This window comes from Manis javanica, chromosome 16 (assembly GCF_040802235.1).
Source record: "Manis javanica isolate MJ-LG chromosome 16, MJ_LKY, whole genome shotgun sequence".
In the NCBI taxonomy this organism is placed as follows: Eukaryota; Metazoa; Chordata; class Mammalia; order Pholidota; family Manidae; genus Manis; species Manis javanica.
This window is the reverse complement of record NC_133171.1, coordinates 58,602,194-58,623,644: the sequence shown is the minus strand read 5'-3', so window position 1 is coordinate 58,623,644 and position 21,451 is coordinate 58,602,194. Positions and strand designations below refer to the sequence as shown.

Here is a 21,451-nt window from a genome sequence, read left to right as displayed (position 1 = left end):
GACCAAATAAAAACAGATCATGCAATATATGGATACAAATGACAACAATAATTCAACACTGCAAAATCTGTGGGACACAGCAAAGGCTGTGCTAACAGGGAAGTATATGGCAATACAGGCCTACCTCAGGAAAGAAGAACAATCCCATCTGAACAGTCCCAACTCACAATTAATGAAACCAGAAAAGGAAGAACAAATGAGGCCCAAAGTCAGTCGAAGGAGAGACATAATAAAGATGAGAGCAGAAATAAATAAAATCAAGAAATATAAAACAATAGAGTCAATGAAAGCAGGAGCTGGTTCTTTGAGAAAATAAACAAAATAGATAAACCCCTAGCCAGATTTATCAAGAAAAAAAGAGAGTCTACACACATAAACAGAATAAAAAAATGAGAAAAGAAAAATCACTATGGACACCACAGAAATATGAAGAATTATTACAGAATACTATGAAAAATTATATGGTAACAAACTGGATAACCCAGAAGAAATGGACAACTTTCTAGAAAAATACAACCTCACAAGGCTGACCCAGAAAGAAAGAAAATCTGAACAGACCAATTACTAGCAATGAAATTGAATTGGTAATCAAAAAACTACCTAAGAATAAAACACCTGGACCAGATGGCTTCACTGCTGAATTTTATCAAACATTTAGTGAAGACCTAATACCCATCCTCCTTAAAGATTTCCAAAAAGTAGAAGAGGAGGGAATACTTCCAAACTCATTCTATGAGGCCAACATCACTCTAATACCAAAACCAGGCAAAGACACCACAAAAAAAGAAAATTAGACCAATATCCCTGATGAACATAGATGCAAAAAATACTCAACAAAGTATTAGTAAAATAAATAAAAAAACATCATCCATCATGATCAAGTAGGATTTATTCCAGGGATGCAAGGATGGTACAATATTAGCAAATCCACCAACATCATCCACCAGAGCAACAAAAACAAGGACAAAAACCACATGATCATCTCCATAGATGCCGAAAAGGTATTTGACAAAATTCAACATCCATTCATGATAAAAACTCTCAACAAAATGGGTGGAGAGGGTAAGTACCTCAACATAATAAAGGACATATATGACAAACCCACAACCAACATTATACTTAACAGCGAGAAGCTGAAAGGTTTTCCTTTAAGATCAGGAACAATGCATTCCTACACACTAATGATGAACTAGCAGAAGGAGAAATCAGGAAAACAATTCCATTCACATTTGCATCAAAAAGAATAAAATACCCCAGAATAAACCTAAACAAGGAAGTGAAAGACCTATACCCTGAAAACCATGGGACACTCTTAAAAGAAATTAAAGAGGGCACTAATAAATGGAAATTCATCACATGCTCTTTGATAGGAAGAATTATTATTGTCAAGACAGCCATCCTGCTTAAAGCAATCTACAGATTCAGTGCAATCCCTATCAAAATACCTACAGCATTCTTCAATGAACTAGAGCAAATAGTTCTAAAATTCATATGGAACCACAAAAGACCCTGAATAGCCAAAGCAATCCTGAGAAGGAAGAATAAAGCAGGGGGAATTACGCTTCAACTTTAAGCTCTACTACAAAGCCACAGTAATCAAGATAATTTGGTACTGTCACAAGAACAGACCCATAGACCAGTGGAACAGACTAGAGAGTCCAGATATAAACCTAAGCACATATGGTCAATTAATATATGATAAAGGAGCCAAGGATATACAATAGGGAAATGACAGTCTCTTCAACAGCTGGTGTTAGCAAAACTGGACAGCTACATGTAAGAGAATGAAACTGGATTATTGTCTAACCCCATACACAAAAGTAAACTCAAAATGGATCAAAGACTTGAATGTAAGTCATGAAACCATAAAACTCTTAGAAAAAAATATAGGCAAAAATCTCTTGGACATAAACATGAGCAACTTTTTCATGAACATATCTCCCTGGGCAAGGGAAACAAAAGCAAAAATGAACAAGTGGGACTATATCAAACTAAAAAGCTTCTGTACAGCAAAGAATACCATCAGTAGAACAAAAAGACATCCTACAGTGTGGGAGAATATATTCATAAATAACAGATCTGATAAAGGGTTGATATCCAAAATATATAAAGAGCTCACACACCTCAACAAACCAAAAGCAAATAATCCAATAAAAAAAATGGGCACAGGATCTGAACACACAGTTCTCCAAAGAAGAAATTCAGATGGCCAACAGACACATGAAAAGATGCTCCACATTGCTAATCATCAGAGAAATGCAAATTAAAACCATAATGAGATATCAACTTACACCAGTTAGGATGGTCACCATCCAAAAGACAAACAACAACAAATGTTGGCGAGGATGTGGAGAAAGGGGAACCCTCCTACACTGCTGGTGGGAATGTAAACTAGTTAAACCACTGTGGAAAGCAATGGAGATTCCTCAAGAAACTCAAAATAGAAATACCATTTGACCCAGGAATTCCACTTCTAGGAATTTACCCTAAGAATGCAGCAGCCCAGTTTGAAAAAGACAGAGGCACCCTGATGTATATGTCAGCACTATTTACAATAGCCAAGAAATGGAAGCAACCTAAGTGTCCATCAGTAGATGAATGGATAAAGAAGATGTGGTACATATACACAATGGAATATTATTCAGCCATAAGAAAAAAACAAATCCTACCATTTGCAACAACATGGATGGAGCTAGCGGGTATTACGCTCAGTGAAATAATCCAGGTGGAGAAAGACAAGTATAAAATGATTTCACTCATCTGTGGAGTATAACAACAAAGAAAAAAACTGAAGGAACAAAACAGCAGCAGACTCACAGAACCCAAGAATGGACTAACAGTTACCAAAGGGAAAGGGACTGGGGAGGATGGGTGGGAAGGGAGTGATAAGGGGGAAAATGGGGCATTGCGATTAGCACACATAATGTAGGGGGTTGGGGACATGTGGAAGGCAGTATATACAGAGAAGACAAGTAATGATTCTATAGCATCTTACTATGCTGATGGACAGTGACTGTAATGGACTATGTGGGGGGGACTTGATAATAGGGGGAGTCTAGTAACCACAATGTTGTTCATGTAATTGTACATTAATGATATCAAAATAAATTAAAAAAAAAAGATCAGGAAGAAGACAAGGATGCCCACTCTCCCCAATTCTATTCAACATAGTACTGGAATCCCTAGCCATGGCAATCAGACAAAACAAAGAAATAAAAGGCATCCAAATTGGTAAAGAAGAAGTTAAACTGTCCCTGTTTACAGATGACATGATATTGTACATAAAAAACCCTAAAGAATCCACTCCAAAACTGCTAGACTTAATACCTGAATTCAGTAAAGTTGTGGAATACAAAATTAATACACAGAAATCTGTTGCTTTCCTATACACTAATGATGAACTAGCAGATGGAGAAGTTAAGAAAAAAATTCCATTCACAATTGCATCAAAAAGAATAAAATACCTAGGAATAAACCTAACCAAGGAACTGAAGGACTTATACTCTGAAAACTACAAGACACTCATGAGAGAAATTGAAGAAGAAACCAATAAATGGAAACACATCCCGTGCTCATGGATAGGAAGAATTAATATTGTCAAAATGGCCATCCTGTCTAAAGCAATCTTCAGATTCAATGCAATTCCTATCAAAATACCAACAGCATTCTTCAGTGAACTAGAGAAAATAGTACTGAAATTCACATGGAACCACAAAAGACCCCAAATAGCCAAAGCAATCCTGAGAAGGAAGAATAAAGTTGGGGACATTACAGTCCCCAACTTCAAGCTCTACTACAAAGCCACAGTAATCAAGACAATTTGGTACTGGCATGAGAACAGACCCATAGACCAATGGAACAGAATAGAGAGTCCAGATATAAATCCAAGCATATATGGTCAGTTAATATACGATAAAGGAACCATGGACATACAATGGGGAAATGACATCCTCTTCAACAACTGGTGTTGGCAAAACTGGACAGCTACATGCCAGAGAATGAAACTGGATTGTCTATCCTAGTACACAAAAGTAAACTCAAAATGGATCAAAGACCTGAATTAAGTCATGAAACCATAAAACAATTAGAAGATAACAGAAGCTAAAATCTCCTGAATATAAACATGAGCAATATTTTTCTGGATGCATCTCCTTGAACAAGGGAAACAAAAGCAAAAATGAACAAGTGGGACTACATCAAAGTAAAAAGCTTCTGTACAGCAAAGGACACCATCAACAGAACAAAAAGGCATCCTACAGTATGGGAGAATATATTTGTAAGTGACATATCCAACAAGGGGTTAACAAAATATATAAAGAACTCACACACCTCAACACCCAAAAAGCAAACAACCTGATTAAAAAATGGGCAGAGGATATGAACAGACAATTCTCCAAAGAAGAAATTCAGATGGCCACAGGCACATGAAAAGATGCTCCACATCACTAATTATCAGGGAAATGCAAATAAAAACCACAATGAGATCTTACCTCACAACAGTTAGGATGCCCAGTATCAAAAAGACTAAGAACAACAAATGCTGGTGAGGATGTGGAGAAAGGGGAACACTCCTACGTTGCTCGTGGCAATGTAAGCTAGTTCAACCACTGTGGATAGCAATATGGAGGTTCCTCAATAAACTCAAAATAGAAATACTATTTGACCCAGGAATTTCACTTCTAGGAATTTACCTGAAGAATATAATTTCTCAGGTTCAAAAAGACATATGCACCCCTATGTTTATTGCAGCACTATTTACAATAGCTAAGATATGGAAGTGTCCATCAGTAGATGAACGGATAAAGAAGATGTGGTAGATATACACAATGGAATGCTATTCAGCCATAAGAAAGAAACAAATCCGACAATTTGCAACAACATGGATGGAGTTGGAGGATATTATGCTCAGTGAAATAAGACAGGCGGAGAAAGACAAGTGCCAAATGAGTTCCCTCATTTGTGGAGTAGAACAATGAAGCAAAACGGAAGGAACAAAACAGCATCAGACTCACAAACTCTAAGAAGGGACTAGCGGTTACCAAAGGGGAGGGGTGTGGTAGGGCGGGTGGGGAGGGAGGGAGAAGGGGAGTGTGGGGTTTTATGATTGGCATACATGTTGGGGAGGATGGTGGGGAAGACAGTGTCACAGAGAAGGCAAATAGTGACTTTGTGGCATCTTACTACACTGATGGACAGTGACTAATGCAATGGGTTATTGTATTATATACACGGGGGGACATGATAACATGGGTGAATGTAGTAACCACACTGTTTTTTCACGTGAAACCTTCATAAGGGTGTATATCAATAATACCTTAAAAAAAAGGGACATGGGAGTTGAAAGGGAATGTAAGTGATGTAACCATGGATTTTAAGCTGTGTAAGGACTGGTAAGTGAGGACATGAAGGAGTTATGGAGCAGTGTAAAGGTGGCAGAATTCAATCACTTTAAGGGGTGTGGTGAAGTCACTATTGAGAGTCAAGGGACTAGAGGGAGTGAGCTGAAAAGAGAGGGATGACAAGAATGAGATGCTTTAGAATGTGACTCTAGGAGGGCTTCAAGTACAACATCTAAGGAATGACAATGGGAAGAAGTGGATAGGATAGGAAAGAGATCAAAATACCTTTGGAGGAAAGAATATCAAGGAGCTCAGAGACCAGAGGACTACAAGCATTATCCCTATGGATACTGAAACCCCCAGGAATTATGAGTTATGTTAGAGTGACAATGAACTGGGAGCTTGAAGCCTCTGAATCAGGAAAGTGACCAGGGGTTAAAAGATGACTACTTTGGTTGTATGTACATTAGTTGGTGGTATAAGCTGATGACATGAAAATCAAAGATAGGGTTTTTGAGGTAAAAAGAAAGGAGAATGGTCAGGAAGTAGTAATGAGGAGCAAGAAGGGCATGAGGAGTTTGGAGGAAAAAAACCCAGGTATTTGAAGAGGGCTAGAGGGGAAGCATCTGTTTAGTCCTCTGGTCTTAAGTTCTTCAAGTCTATAAAAATACTGAGATGTAAAAGAATACTAAACACATAAATTGCATTTCTAAGTAGTAATAATATACTGACATTTGTGGGTGGCAGATGGCTCTGCATAGGAAAATTGTTTAGTAACCATACAAAGATGTTAAGCAATGTTTCTCAAATTAGAATCAGCTAGGGGAGCTGGATAAAATGCAGATTCCTAGGTCCCATGTCATGGATCAGACTCCCAAGAGCCTAAAGAGGACCCTGGATGATTCTTAGGAGCACTGGAGAACCAATGGCATGGATGGAGGAGGGGAGTGGCAGATTCAAGTGAAAAAGAGTGACAGCCTTGTCACTCCATTACTTGTTACTTGATGGACAGCCTTGCTGCACCATCATCTACTCTTGGCAGTATTAACTCACTGCCTTCCTTAAGTCCTCTAGAAAATTAACATACAGTTGACCCTTGAACATGGGTTTGAACTGCCTGAGTCCACTTACAGATTTTTTTAACAAATATATTGGAAAAATTTTTTGAGATTTGTGACAACTTGAAAAAATTTTTAATTCCCTATCTTACTTTATTATTTTCTCTTTTCCAGCTTACTTTATTCTAAGAATACAGTATATAATACACATAACATACAAAATGTGTTAATCAACTGTTTAAGGTATTGGTAAGGCTTCCAGTCAACATTAGGCTAAGTTTTGGGAGAATCTAAAGTAATATGCAGATTTTCGACTGCATGTGGTTGGCACCCCAACCCCCGCATTGTTCAAAGGTTAGCTATATAGAATAACCATGGAGTTACTCATTCTCAGCAAGAGGGAGGTAAATGGCTTATATATCTAAATGGGAACTAAGGATAAGCTATCTGATATGCACAGTACTCTGTACAAAAAAAGCTATGTGCTTTTAACATTTACTAAGCCCCTACTCTATTAGGTGATAAATAAGACAAGAACACTGTCCATGGAGGACTGCTAGTAACTGCTGGTCAGTGTCTTTCAATATTGGTATTTTGGGTACAATAATCCTTCCTGTGTGGAAAAGTCTCAGGCATGTTTAGTGCCCCTGGCCCCCTAATACCAGTTTTATTCCCAGTCATTTTGACAACCAAAACAGTGTCTTCATATATTTCCAAATGCTCTTGAAGGGTGGTACAGCCCTGTTGAGAGCTAGTGACAGCCAGTAACCCTGTCAGTCACAGGGGACCAGAAGAAGATAAGATGTACAGCAGATCACCGCCCCCCCACCTTTGAAATAACTCAGTGTCAGTCCTGAAGATGACAGAAAATTGGTTTCAGGAAATAGCACTATTAGAAATAGCATTTTCCTATGTGAACACAGACAATCACTATGAAGATATTATTACTATGAACATACCTCTATTTTTCCAGTTAACCTCTCAATTTCAGACCGATCTTCCCTGTGATTTTTGACATTTCCTCTGAAGTCTCTTATGTGCTTTTTCTGTAGCTTTTCATAGCTTCTCTTCAGTCTGCCTAACTGTAGATGCAGTTATTTTAGTCTTAAAATGTAAGAGTTTGCAAACTGTGGTGGAACAAATTGGTATCATCATAGCAAGAGCAGTGCTAAACAGTATTATTACAAATAGATTGAGCATGTTAGAATTGCAAATTAAAATATAAAACTCAAAATGGATACAAAAATCAACACTAGAAAAGAAGTAACTGAGTCAAGGAAAAAAATAAAGGGAAAAATATTTTTTGAACAAAATTTTCATTTTTATTACAATAGCCTTGCACTTTAGGGCCTCGCAATCCACCCCAAAATAAAAACAGCAAATAAAAACTCCTTTTCTTTTCCCTAGGTCTATGGTTCTTCAGCCATTCTCCTGTGGAACAAAGATATTCAGTAAGCAAGAGAGAAGTACTTTGGAATTAAATAAAAATAAAAGATTTTTCCAAATCTAAAGAATAAAATTGAGTTAATAGAATTTTCTTCTGATTTATCCCCAAATGCTTCTGAAACCTCTGGATACTCCATTATTTAAAATCAAGTAGCTGATTTAATTTAAAAATGAAAATATTTAATAGAAGGTTTTTGGTATCACATTTCACAATATTTAAAAATAGCTCTATTTCTTTTGGGTACTCATCTCAAAAACACATTTTAGAATCTCTGTTCTAGGGAGTATCAAACATAATTAGGCAAGATTCTTTGCCTGGATTTAAGAATAGAGAAATGGTTTTCAATGCCTATAGCTCCCATGGAATACATACTTCCCACTTGATGAAAGAGAAACTGACCCACTGACAATATTCTCAACAGTTAAAGAGACAGAATTATATAACATATAATAGAATTAAAATCTCACTTCTTCATGTAGTTTCTTTAACTCCTGCTTATACTCCATGGCCATCTCTTGCTTGACTTTTTCATGTTCTTCTGCCTGCTGATGCAATATTCCAATCTAGAAGCAGATAAGCAGTAGTATTTTTCATTATTAGCATTGAAACAAAATCCATGAAACATAAAAATAGGAAATAATCTTTGTAGAAATTTCTGAACACCAGGTCTCAACTGCATATGGTAATACTCCACTTCTCAGGAAGTCAAATATTTAATATTAATTATTTAATAATCCACAATAATAGAAAATAAACTGTTCTAGAATTTCTAGGTTTAGATGAAAACCTGCTTTCACTATTCTTCCCAAATCTTTTTATTAAAAAAAGAAAACTCAAAAAATTAAAAAATATGAAATTATAAGAACCTTGGAAACTAAGAACTTTGAACAAAAATCTATGAGACTTCAAGAATAAGTTTATAATTAGAAATGCAGAATAGTCATGCCAGACAGCGTAAAGGTAGGAGACTTATACTTGCTTTATTATTTACCCTGCTTCAGAGAAATTGGTTCCACCAAGAGCAAGGACATTATCTTAAACTATTTTTCAGTGGTTTAAGCCACAGCTAGTTCATACCCAGCCCTCATCTCCATCAATATCCATCAGTATTTTTCTACATCTCCTGAAAGCCAGTTAAAATTTCATCTACTAATAAATAAGGAGGGAGAAGAAGAATGGGGGAATAGCAGGTAGTAATCTCAATCACAATACAGAATGATAACTTTAAAAACAGAACAAAAAACCAGATCTTAAAAGTTGTCATCACAGGAAGCCAGCATCACTCTAATACCAAAACCAGGCAAAGACCCCACAAAAAAAGAAAATTACACACCAATATCCCTGATGAACATAGATGCAAAAACACTCAACAAAATATTAGCAAATCGAATTCAAAAATATATCAAAAGGATCATACACCGTGCTCAAGTGGGATTCATCTCAGGGATGCAAGGATGGTACAACATTCGAAAATCCATCAACATCATCCACCACATCAACAAAAAGAAGGATAAAAACAACACGATCATCTCCATAGATGCTGAAAAAGCATTCGACAAAATTCAACATCCATTCATGATAAAAACTCTCAACAAAATGGGCATACAGGGCAAGTACCTCAACATAATAAAGGCCATATACGATAAACCCAGAGTCAACATCATACTTAACAGCGAGAAGCTGAAAGCTTTTTCTCTAAGATCGGAAACAAGACAGGTATGCCCACTCTCCCAACTGTTATTCAACATAGTACTAGAGGTCCTAGCCATGGCAATCAGACAAAACAAAGAAATACAAAGCATCCAGATTGGTAAAGAAGAAGTCAAACTGTCACTATTGCACCTAACATGATATTGTACACAGAAAACACTAAAGACTCCACTCCAAAACTACAAGAACTAATATCTGAATTGAACAAAGTTGCAGGATACAAAATTAATACACAGAAATCTGTGGCTTTCCTATACACTAATGATGAACTAGCAGAAAGAGAAATCAGGAAAACAGTTCCATTCACAATAGCATCAAAAAGAATAAAATATCTAGGAATAAACCTAACCAAGGAAGTGAAAGACCTACACCCTGAAAACTACAAGTCACTCCCTAAGAGAAATTAAAGAGGACAATAACAAATGGAAACTCATCCCATGCTCTTGGCTAGGAAGAATTAATATTGTCAAAATGGCCATCCTGCCTAAAGCAATCTACAGATTAAATGCAATCCCTATCAAAATACCAACAGCATTTTTCAACAAACTGGAACAAATACTTCTAAAATTCATATGGAACCACAAAAGACCCCAAATAGCCAAAGCAATCCTGAGAAGGAAGAATAAAGCAGGGGGGATCTCACTTACCAACTTAAAGCTCTACTACAAAGCCACAGTAATCAAGACAATTAGGTACTGGCAGAAGAACAGACCCACAGACCAGTGGAACAGAATAGAGAGCCCAGATATTAACCAAAACATATATGGTCAATTAATATACAAAAAAGGAGCCATGGATATACAATGGGGAAATGACAGCCTCTTTAACAGCTGATGTTGGCAAAACTGGACAGCTACATGTAAGAGAATGAAACTGGATCATTGTCTAACCCCATACACAAAAGTAAATTAGAAATGGATCAATACCTGAATATAAGTCATGAAACCATAAAACTCTTAGAAAAAAATATAGGCAACAACCTCTTAGACATAAACATGAGTGACTTCTTCATGAACATACCTCCCCAGGCAAGGGAAACAAAAGCAAAAATGAGCAAGTGGGATTATATCAAGCTGAAAAGCTTCTGTACAGCAAAGGACACCACCAATAGAACAAAAAGGTATCCTACAGAATGGGAGAATATATTCACAAATGACAGATTCAATAAAGGGTTGTCATTCAAAATATATAAAGAGGTCACACACTTCAACAAACAAAAACCAAACAATCCAATTAAAAAATGGGCAGAGGATCTAAACGGACAGTTCTCCAAAGAAGAAATTCAAATGGCCAACATGCACATGAAAAGATGCTCCACATGGCTAATCATCAGAGAAATGCAAATAAAAACCACAATGAGATATCACCTCACACCAGTAAGGATGGCCATCATCCAAAAGACCACCAACAACAAATGTTGGTGAGAATGTGGAGAAAGGGGAACCCTCCTACACTGCTGGTGGGAATGTAAATTAGTTCAACCATTGTGGAAAGCAGTATGGAGGTTCCTCAAAAAGCTCAAAATAGAAATACCATTTGACCCAGGAATTCAACTCGTAGGAATTTACCCTAAGAATGCAGGAGCCCAGTTTGAAAAAGACAGATGCACCCCTATGTTTATTGTAGCACTACTTACAATAGCCAAGAAATGGAAGCAACCTAAGTGTCCATCAGTAGATGAATGGATAAAAAAGATGTGGTAAATATACACAATGGAATATTATTCAGCCATAAGAAGAAAACAAATCCTACCATTTGCAACAACATGGATGGAGCTAGCGGGTATTACGCTCAGTGAAATAAGCCAGGCAGAGAAAGACAAATACCAAATGCTTTCACTCATCTGTGGAGTATAAGAACAAAGGAAAAAACTGAAGGAAAACAGCAGCAGACTCACAGAACCCAAGAATGGACTAACAGTTACCAAAGGGAAAGGGTCTGGAGAGGATGGGTGGGAAGGGAGGGATAAGGGGTAAAAAAAGGGGGTATTACGATTAGCAGACATAATGTGTGTGGGGGCACAGGGAGGTCTGTACAACACAGAGATGAGCAGTTATTCTGTAGCATCTTACTGCACTGATGGACAGTGACTGTAATGGGGTATGTGGGAGGTACTTGATGATTGGGGGAATCTAGTAAACATAATGTTGCTCATGTAATTGTAGATTAACGATACCAAAATAAAAAAAATAAAAAAAGTCATCACAAAAAAATATTGTAACTATGCATGGTAGCAGACCTTAAGAAGACCTTGTGGTGATCATTTCAAGATACACGGAATATATGGAATTACACTGTATACCTTAAACAAAACAATGTTATACCTTAAGTATATCTCAATAAATAAAAAAGAATTCTTTTAAGAACAAGAAGTTAATGCAATTCCAATGTAAAATTTTAGTAAGATTTTTTTTAACTTTAGAAAGTGATTCTGAAGTTCAATGTAGAGGAATGATTAAATATAGCCAATAAAATGGAAAAGAAAACTCCTGTAAAAAAAATTTAAGTGAATATTTACTAGATTTCTGGGTAGGAACCCTTCAGCTTCAAACTAATGAGTCATTTAAAAATGATAGATTTGACTATGTAAAAATGTAAAACTTCTGTATTTTAAATAACCCCATCAATTTTAAAAGTAAATAAACTGATCTTTTCTAACTTGTTTCTACTATGTTCAGAAAATATACTTATGATTTCAAGCATTTGAACTGTGTCAAGATTTGCTTTATGTTGTAGTATATGGTCAAGTTTGGAAAGCATTCTGCTTGGGATAGAAAAGAATGTACTCTGTGCAGTTCTCTTGTGCAATGTTCTGTATACATAAATTAGGTTGTTTGTTGATCATGATGCTCAAATCTATATCCTAATCAATGTTTGTCTCTTGTTCCATCAGTTCTAAGTAGGTTAAAATCCCCAACTGGAACTGTGGCTTCATCTATTTCTCCTTGTAGTTCTTCACTTTTGCCCACAGATAAGGAAGACAGAAAAGAGAGAAACATTTCTTTTATGACTATTTCATTAGACACTTACAAATTTAGACTTTTTGTATTAGTTTGAGCTCCCCAAAAAGTGTAGCCTGGGACATGGACTTCAGGGCAGGTAACAGTAAGTGATCCAGAAAGTATAGTAAGGAAGTGGAAAGGAAGACCCAGAGATGGAAGGAAAGCCCATAAAGGGTGTGTTATTGACCCCATTTTTACAGTAAGCAGCTGGAGCTAAATTATACAGGGAACTCACCAAGGAACCACACAGAATGTGTTTCAGGACTGTCCCTCTTAAGGATGGAAAGCTGGAGAATTTACCCACCAATCCTAGTCCCTCCACCCCCCACTGCTTGAGGCTCCTCCAAGGAATGTTAATTTCCCTAGACTTCCAAGATGCACCTAAGCAGCTCTCTAAGACTCCACAGAGAGAAGCATGGTGTAGTGACATGTGAGATATGGGATACAGGCCACAAAGAATGTCTGCTACAGTTAAATATCCTGAAATTTCATATTTTACCATTATGAAGTGTTCCTCTTCATGTTTAGGAATGTTTATCATTTCTGCTTCAAGTATAGGTCTTCTAATAATATAGCCACACCATCTTTCTATTCAAAGTGTCTGACTGGTATATTTTTATTTTACCATTTACTTCCAACTTTGCTGTATTGTTTAAACACCAAGTAATTGAGTGTAATTATTTTTATCCAGCTGGACAATTTTTGTCTTTTAATTAGGCCATTTAGTATTTAATGGACCTATTTGGATCTACCATCTTACTAAATGCTGTTTGTACTTAATAAGCTCTGTGTTCATTTTCCTCTCCTTTCATTCCTTCTTTGGGACAGGTAACTTATTTCATTTTTTCCTTTTATTAGATTGGAAGATATATACACTAATAATACACAGTGTACTCTTCAACAACACAGGTTTAAAGTGCATGGGACCACTTCTATGTGGATATTTTTTGGTGAATATATTGGAAAATTTTTTGGAGATTTGCAACAATTTGAAAAAAACATTTTATTTCTCTTACTTTATTGGGAGAATACACTACATAACACATACACCATATAAAATATATGTTCGATAAGCATGAACACTCTGTTACTGGGAAGGCTTTTGTTCAACAATAGGCTATTAGTAGTTAAGATTCTGGGGACTCAAAAGTTTTATGTGGATTTTTAACTGTGCAGAGTCAGTGCCTGTAACCCCCCCTGTGGTATTCAAGGGTTAACTGTATTAATACGTACTTTTAATGGTTCTCTCAAGATTAAAAGAATGAATCTGTGACTTAACAAGTCTAATGTTAATTAGTGGTTTCACCAATTCCCAGGCAACTCAAGAACTAAATACTTTAGTTTCATATACCCCCAACCAACCTGATTTAAATGCCATTATAATTCTACATAGTTAAACTGAAAAGGCTACTGTTGTTAAATGCAATCGATATTCACTTAGATATACCCATATATTTACTGTTGCCTTTCATTTCTTCCTTTATCTCTGAGCTTCCATCTGGGATCACTCTTTTTCTGCCTACAAACATTCCTAGTATTTCCTTTGTACAGGTCTATTAATGACATATTCTCTCAATTTTTGAGAGAATGTCTTTATTTCGTCTTTATTCTGGGTAAAGATTTCTGGTTTAGCAAGGAAAAAAAATGTCATTTCTTTGTAAAGATCATTCTATTGTCTTCTGGTTTTCACTGTTTTAGCTGACAAGCCAGGTGTTAGGAGCCATTTATAGGTAATATCTTTTTTATTTGTAAATGACCTTGTTTTTTTTTTCTGATTGTTTTGCAAATTTCCTCCTTGTCTTTATTTTCAACCTAGGTAAATGTTTCTTTTTGTTTATCCTGCTTGAGATTCTTAAGACTTCTTAAATATGTGACTTTCCTCATCATTGGCAAAATCTCAGTCAATTTATTTCAAATAATGCTTCTGCCCATTCTCATTCCTCTTCTCCAGAGATTCCAAAAACACTCATTATTAGACCTTCTTGCTGTACCCTTTTTTCCTTATCTTCTCTATTTTCTATAATTTTGTCTATGCTTATTCTAAACATTTTCTTTTGTCCTATCTTCCAGTTCACTAATTATCTCTTAGTGTTTCAGGGCTTAATTTCAGTTATTCTGTTTTTCAATACTATAACTTCCTTTCATTTGATTTTTTAATAGTTTTCATTTCTTTCTTGAATCATTCAATATTCTTTTATCTCTTTGAACACAGAAAACACAGCTGTCACCATTTCCGAGAATGGTAAGCTCAAGGAGAGATCCTTCACGAGAAAGACAATGAAAGAGAATAGAAAGATTATTTGATATGTTTGAACACACTGCAAGAAGACTTATACCTGTGTCCGAGTTTCGAAACAATGAAGAGTAGGTACATTTTTAAAAAGCAAATGAAAATGAGACAATTATTAATTCCCAGGAAAACAAAAAATTATAACAGAAATGTTTATCATTATTCTTTGATTCAGTTGTGAACAATTTTTATCATCTAAATAATGCAAATACTGAATACTGATCTAGCCAAAAACTAAGAAAGACAACCCTGACAAGGATGAGGGGATGAAAATTGTATGTGAGAGAGCAAAAGTCGTAAGTCATTAGATAAATAGCTAAAACTGAAAATTTCAAAGTATCAGTATAAACTGTTACTTAGAAACATGGGGAGAATGCCACAGGAAAGAGTAAGAGGCACTGAAATGAGTGTTTCAAAGTAGCAAGAAGCCTAGGTTCAGAGGGGTGGAGCAGATGATTACTCTGTTTCGTTATGTGCCTTGTACAACTGTATGTATGTATGTGTGTATTTATTTATTTATTTATAATTAATCTACAATTACATGAGGAACATTATGTTTACTAGACTCCCCCCTTCACCAAGTCTCCCCCACAAACCCCATTACAGTCACTGTCCATCAGCGTAGTAAGATGTTGTAAAATCACTACTTGTCTTCTCTGTGTTGCACAGCCCTCCCGTGTCCCACCACCCACATTATAAATGCTAATCGTAATGCCTTCTTTCTTTCTCCCCCACCTTATCCCTCCCTTCCCACCCATCCTCTCCAGACCCTTTCCCTTTGGTAACTGTTAGACCATTCTTGGGTTCTGTGAGTCTGCTGATGTTTTGTTCCTTCAGTGTTTTCCTTTGTTCTTTATACTTCACAGATGAGTGAAATCATTTGGTATTTGTCTTTCTCTGCCTGGCTTATTTCACTGAGCATAATACCCTCAGGCTCCATCCATGTTGTTGCAAATGGTAGGATTTGTTTTCTTTTTATGGCTGAATAGTATTCCACTGTGTATATGTACCACCTCTTCTTTATCCATTCATCTACTGATGGACATTTAGGTTGCTTCCATTTCTTGGCTTTTGTAAGTAGTGCTGTGATAAACATAGGGGTGCATCTGTCTTTTTCAAACTGGGCTGCTAGATTCTCTGGGTAAATTCCTAGGTGTTGAATTCCTGGGTCAAATGGTATTTCTATTTTGAGCTTTCTGAGGAACCTCCATACTGCTTTTCAAAAAGGTTGAACTAGTTTACATTGCCACCAGCAGTATATAGGAGGGTTCTTCTTTCTCCACAACCTCGCCAACATTTGTTGTTTGTCTTTTGGATGGTGGTGATCCTTACTGGTGTGAGGTGATATCTCATTGTAGTTTTATTTTGCATTTCTCTGATGACTAGTGATGTGCAGCATCTTTTCATGTGTCGGTTGGCCATCTGAATTTCATCTTTGGAGAACTGTTTATTCAGCTCCTCTGCCCATTTTTTAATTGGATTTTTTGCTTTTTGTTTGTTGAGGTGCGTGAGCTCTTTATATATTTTGGATGTCAACCCTTTATTGGATCTGTTATTTATGAATATATTCTCCCATACTGTAGAATGCCTTTTAGTTCTATTGATGGTGTCCTTTGCCGTACAGATGATTTTTAGTTTGATATAGTCCCACATGTTCATTTTTGCTTTTGTTTCCCTTGCACAGGGGTATATGTTCATGAAGAAGTCACTCATGTTTATGTCCAAGAGATTTTTGCCTATGTTTTCCTCCAAGAGTTTTTATGGTTTCATGCCTTACATTCAGGTCTTTGATCCATTTCGAATTTACTTTTGTGTATGGGGTTAGACAATGATCCAGTTTCATTCTCTTACAGGTAGCTGTCCAGTTTTGCCAACACCAGCTGTTGAAGAAGCTGTCATTTCCCCATTGTATGTCCAAGGCTCCTTTATCATGTATTAATTGACTGTATATGTTTGGGTTAATATCTGGACTCTTTTCTGTTCCACTGGTCTGTGGTTCTGTTCTTGTGCCAGTACCTAATTGTCTTGATTACTGTGGCTTTGTAGTAGAGCTTGAAGTTGGGAAGCGAGATGTCCCCTGCTTTATTCTTCCTTCTCAGGATTGCTTTGGCTATTCGGGGTCTTTTGTGGTTCCATATGAATTTTAAAACTATTTGTTACAGTTTTTTGAGGAATGCTGTTGGTATTTGATAGGGATTGCATTGAATCTGTAGATTGCCTTAGGCAGGATGGCTATTTTGACAGTATTAATTCTTCCTACCCAAGAGCATGGAATGATTTTCCATTTCTTATTGTCCTCTTTAACTTCTTTTAGGAAGTGACTTGTAGTTTTCAGGGTGTAGGTCTTTCATTTTCTTGGTTAGGTTTATTCCTCAGTATTTTATTCTTTTTGATGCAATTGTGAATGGAATTGTTTTCCTGATTTCTCTTTCTGTGAATTCATCGTTAGTGTATAGGAAAGCCACAGATTTCTGTATTAATTTTGTATCCTGCGACTTTGCTCAATTCAGATGTTAGTTCTTATAGTTCTGGAATGGAGTCTTTAGTGTTTTTTATGTACAATATCATGTCATGAGCAAATAGTGACAGTTTGACTTCTTTACCAATCTGGATGCCTTGTATTTCTTTGTTTTGTCTGATTGCCATGGCTAGGACCTCCAGTACTATACTGAATAACAGCGGGGAGAGTTGGCATCCCTGTCTTGTTCCCGATCTTAGAGGAAAAGCTTTCAGCTTCTCGCTGTTAAGTATGATGTTGACTGTGGGTTTATCATATATGGCCTTTATTATGTTGAGGTACGTGCCCTGTATGCCCATTTTGTTGAGAGTTTTTATCATGAATGGATGTTGAATTTTGTCGAATGCTTTTTCAGCATCTATGGAGATGATCATGTAGTTTTTGTCCTTCTTTTTGTTGATGTGGTGGATGATGTTGATGGATTTTCGAATGTTGTACCATCCTTGCATCCCTGAGATGAATCCCACTTGAGCACTGTGTATGATCCTCTTGATGTATTTTTGAATTCGGTTTGCTAATATTTTGTTGAGTGTGTTTGCATCTATGTTTATCAGGGATATTGGTCTGTAATTTTCTTTTATTGTGGGATCTTTGCCTGGTTTTGGTATTAGAGTGATGTTGGCTTCATAGAATGAGTTTGGAAGTATTCCCTCTTCTATTTTTTGGAAAACTTTAAGGAGAATCGGTATTATGTCTTCTCTATATGTCTGATAAAATTTAGTGGTGAATCCATCTGGACCAGGGGTTTTGTTCATGGGTTGTTTTTCGATTACAGATTCAATTTCTTTGCTGGTAATTGGTCGGTTTAGATTTTCTGTTTCTTCCTTGGTCAGTTTTGGAAGGTTGTATTTTTCTAGGAAGTTGTCCATTTTTTCTAAGTTTTGCAACTTGATAGCATATAGATTTTCGTAGTATTCTCTAATAATTTTTTGTATTTCTGTGGGGTCCGTCATGATTTTTCCTTTCTCATTTCTCATTCTGTTGGTGTGTGTAGATTCTCTTTTTCTCTTAATAAGTCTGGCTAGGGGTTTATCTATTTTGTTTATTTTTTCAAAGAACCAGCTCTTGGTTTCATTGATTTTTTCTATTATTTTTTTCCTCTCAATTTTATTTATTTCTTTTCTGATCTTTATTATGTCCCTCCTTCTGCTGACTTTGGGCCTCATTTGTTCTTCTTTTTCCAGTTTCAATAATTGTAACTTTAGACTATTCATTTGAGAATGTTCTTCCTTCTTTAGATAGGCCTGGATTGCTGTATACCTTCTCTTAGAGCTGCCTTCGCTGCATCCCACAGAAGTTGGGGCTTTTTGCTGTCGGTGTCATTTGTCTCCATATATTGTTTGATCTCTGTTTTAATTTGGTCATTGATCCATTGATTATTTAGGAGCATGTTGTTAAGCCTCCATGTGTCTGTGAGCCTTTTTGTTTTCTCTGTAGAATTTATTTCTAGTTTTATGCCTTTGTGGTGTGAGAAGTTGGTTGGTAGAATTTCAATCTTTTTGAATGTACTGAGGGTCTTTTTGTGGCCTAGTATGTCATCTATTCTGGAGAATGTTCCATGTGCACTAGAGAAGAATGTGTATCCTGCTGCTTTTGGGTGTAGAGTTCTGTAGATGTCTGTTCAGTCCATCTGTTCTAGTGTGTTGTTCAGTGCCTTATTTTCTGTCTGGTGGATCTGTCCTTTGGAGTGAGTGGTGTGTTGAAGTCTCGTAGAATGATTGCATTGCATTCTATTTCCTCCTTTAATTCTGTTAGTATTTGTTTCACATATGTTTGTGATCCTATATTGGGTGCGTATATATTTATAATGGTTATATCTTCTTATTGGGCTCATCTGTTTATCATTAAGTAATGTCCTTTTCTGTCTCATTACTTCCTTTGTTTTGAGATCTATTTTGTCTGATACAAGTACTGTAACCCCTGCTTTTTTCTCCCTATTAGCTGCATGAAATATCTTTTTCCAACCCTTCACTTTTAGTCTGTGTATATCTTTGGGTTTGAGGTGAGTCTCTTGTTAGCAGCATATAGATGGGTCTTGCTTTTTTATCCATTCTATTACTCTGTGTCCTTTGATTGGTGCATTCAGTCCATTTACTTTTAGGGTGATTATTGAAAGATATGTACTTATTGCCATTGCAGGCTTTGGATTTGTGGTTATGAAAGGTTCAAGGTTAGGTTTTTTCCTATCTAACTGTCTAATTAACTTGCTTATTAAACTATTATAAGCACATTCTTATGATTCTTTCTCTCCCTTCTTATCCTCCTCCTCCATCTTTATGTTAGGTGTTTTATTCTGTGTTCTTTTGTGCTTTCTTTGACTGCTTTTGTGAGTAGTTGATTTTGTTTTTTGGCTTTAGTTAGTATTTGGTTGGTCTGCTTTCTTTGCTGTGATTTTATTTTGTCTGGTGACATCTATTTAGCCTTAGGAGTGCTTCCGTCTAGAGCAGTCCCTCTAAAATACCCTGTAGAGGTGGTTTGTGGAGGCAAATTTCCTCAACTTTTGCTTGTCTTTGAATTGTTTAATCCCTCCTTCATATTTAAATGATAATCATGCTGGATATAGTATTCTTGGTTCAAGGCCCTTCTGTTTCATTCCATTAAATATATCATGACATTCTCTTCTGGCCTGAAATGTTTCTGTTGAGAAGTCTGACGATAGCCTAATGGGTTTTCCTTTGTAGGTGACCTTTTTTCTCTCTCTGGATGCCTTTAATACTCTGTCATTGTTTTTGATCTTTGCCATTTTAATCATTATGTGTCTTGCTGTTGTCCTCCTTGGGTCCCTTGTGTTGGGAGTTCTGTGGGCCTCCATGGTCTGAGAGACAATTTCCTCCCCCAATTTGGGGAAGTTTTCAGCAATTATTTCTTCAAAGACACTTTCTATCCCTTTTTCTCTGTCTTCTTTTTCTGGTACCCCTATAATGTGGATATTGTTCCGTTTGGATTGGTCACACAGTTCTCTTAATATTCTTTCATTCCTGGAGATCCTTTTATCTCTCTCTGCCTCAGCTTCTGTGTGTTCCTGTTCTTTGATTTTCCATTAATGACCTCTCACAGCTCATCCAGTCTGCTCTTAAGGCCTTCCAGAGATTGTTTTATTTCTGTATTCTCTCTCCCAACTTCATCCTTTAACTCTTGCATATTTCTCTGCAGATTGTCTGGGTAATTCTGGACTGGACCAAATCCTTCTGCCTTTTCATGGTGATAGAGGTAGCTGTAAGTAGGTGGCACATGTGTCAGCTGGGAGAACAAAGTCCTTTCCTGCTTGCTGGTCACTTTGCCCTTCTCCACTGCCTGTGTTGGTTACCCGCACTCCTAGAGCACCCTCCGGGTTAATCCCCTAAGCTGCTGTGGGCGGGGTCGCCATCAGGGTAGCTGAGGTCCCTGTGGGGAGTGGCAGGCACGCCAGGTGTGCTCTCCTGTGAGAGTGGCATCCCCGCCGGGCAACTGCGTGCTGGTGGTGGTGGCCTTTGTGTCTTACCTGGGTGGCTGTGCACCAGGAGGAGATTCTGGGTGGCTGCTGGGTGCGTGGCTGCTCCTGGGCCGCTCCTGGGCCCCTCTGGTGCCGCCGGTGGTGGCATGTGGGGGCCACTCCCTGGCTGTTTGGCCGCTGCCGCCGGCTCGTGCGTGCTGCTCCCGGGCCGCTTCCAGGCCCATGGTGCCGCATGTGGCCACTCCCTGCCACGGTGCGCTTGACTGCTCTCCCACTACTGTGCTGGTGTGTCAAAGTCTGCCCCAGCCAGGGGAACGACTGGCAGGCTCCTTATCTCCGTGAGGGGCTTCAGAGCTGCGCTGCTGCCCAGGGGGTTAGGTTGCCTGGAGTTTGCCGGAATTTCCAGCTGCTGGGCTGAGTGTGCTGGGATGATTTTGTCCAGCTGTGAGGTCCCTGTACATTTAAGACTTTCAAAAGGAACTCACTTTTCTTTTGTCCCAGGGGAGCCAGTTGCAGGCACCGGCTTGCAGGTTTTGCTTTTTCGTTTCTGTAATATTCAGCACACCGTGCACTGTGTGTCTGTGCTCCCGGTGTGTATTACTAGACCTGGTTGTTTAGCAGTCCTGGGCTTTCACTCCCTCCCCGCTCCGACTC

General features: G+C 37.5%; 1 protein-coding gene across 11 annotated transcripts in view; it reads right to left on the bottom strand.

Annotated features, from left to right (window-relative positions):
- LOC108405269 (centrosomal protein of 63 kDa) overlaps positions 1-21,451 on the bottom strand; it is a 116,411-nt gene that overhangs the window by 45,245 nt on the left and 49,715 nt on the right. For all 11 annotated transcript variants that reach the window (XM_073224223.1, XM_037005053.2, XM_037005058.2 and 8 more), the window contains 2 exons: positions 8,312-8,407; positions 7,357-7,479 (listed from right to left, as the gene is read on the bottom strand). In XM_073224223.1, coding sequence (XP_073080324.1) covers positions 7,357-7,479; positions 8,312-8,407 — 219 coding nt within the window. The remainder of the gene's footprint in view (positions 1-7,356; positions 7,480-8,311; positions 8,408-21,451) is intronic.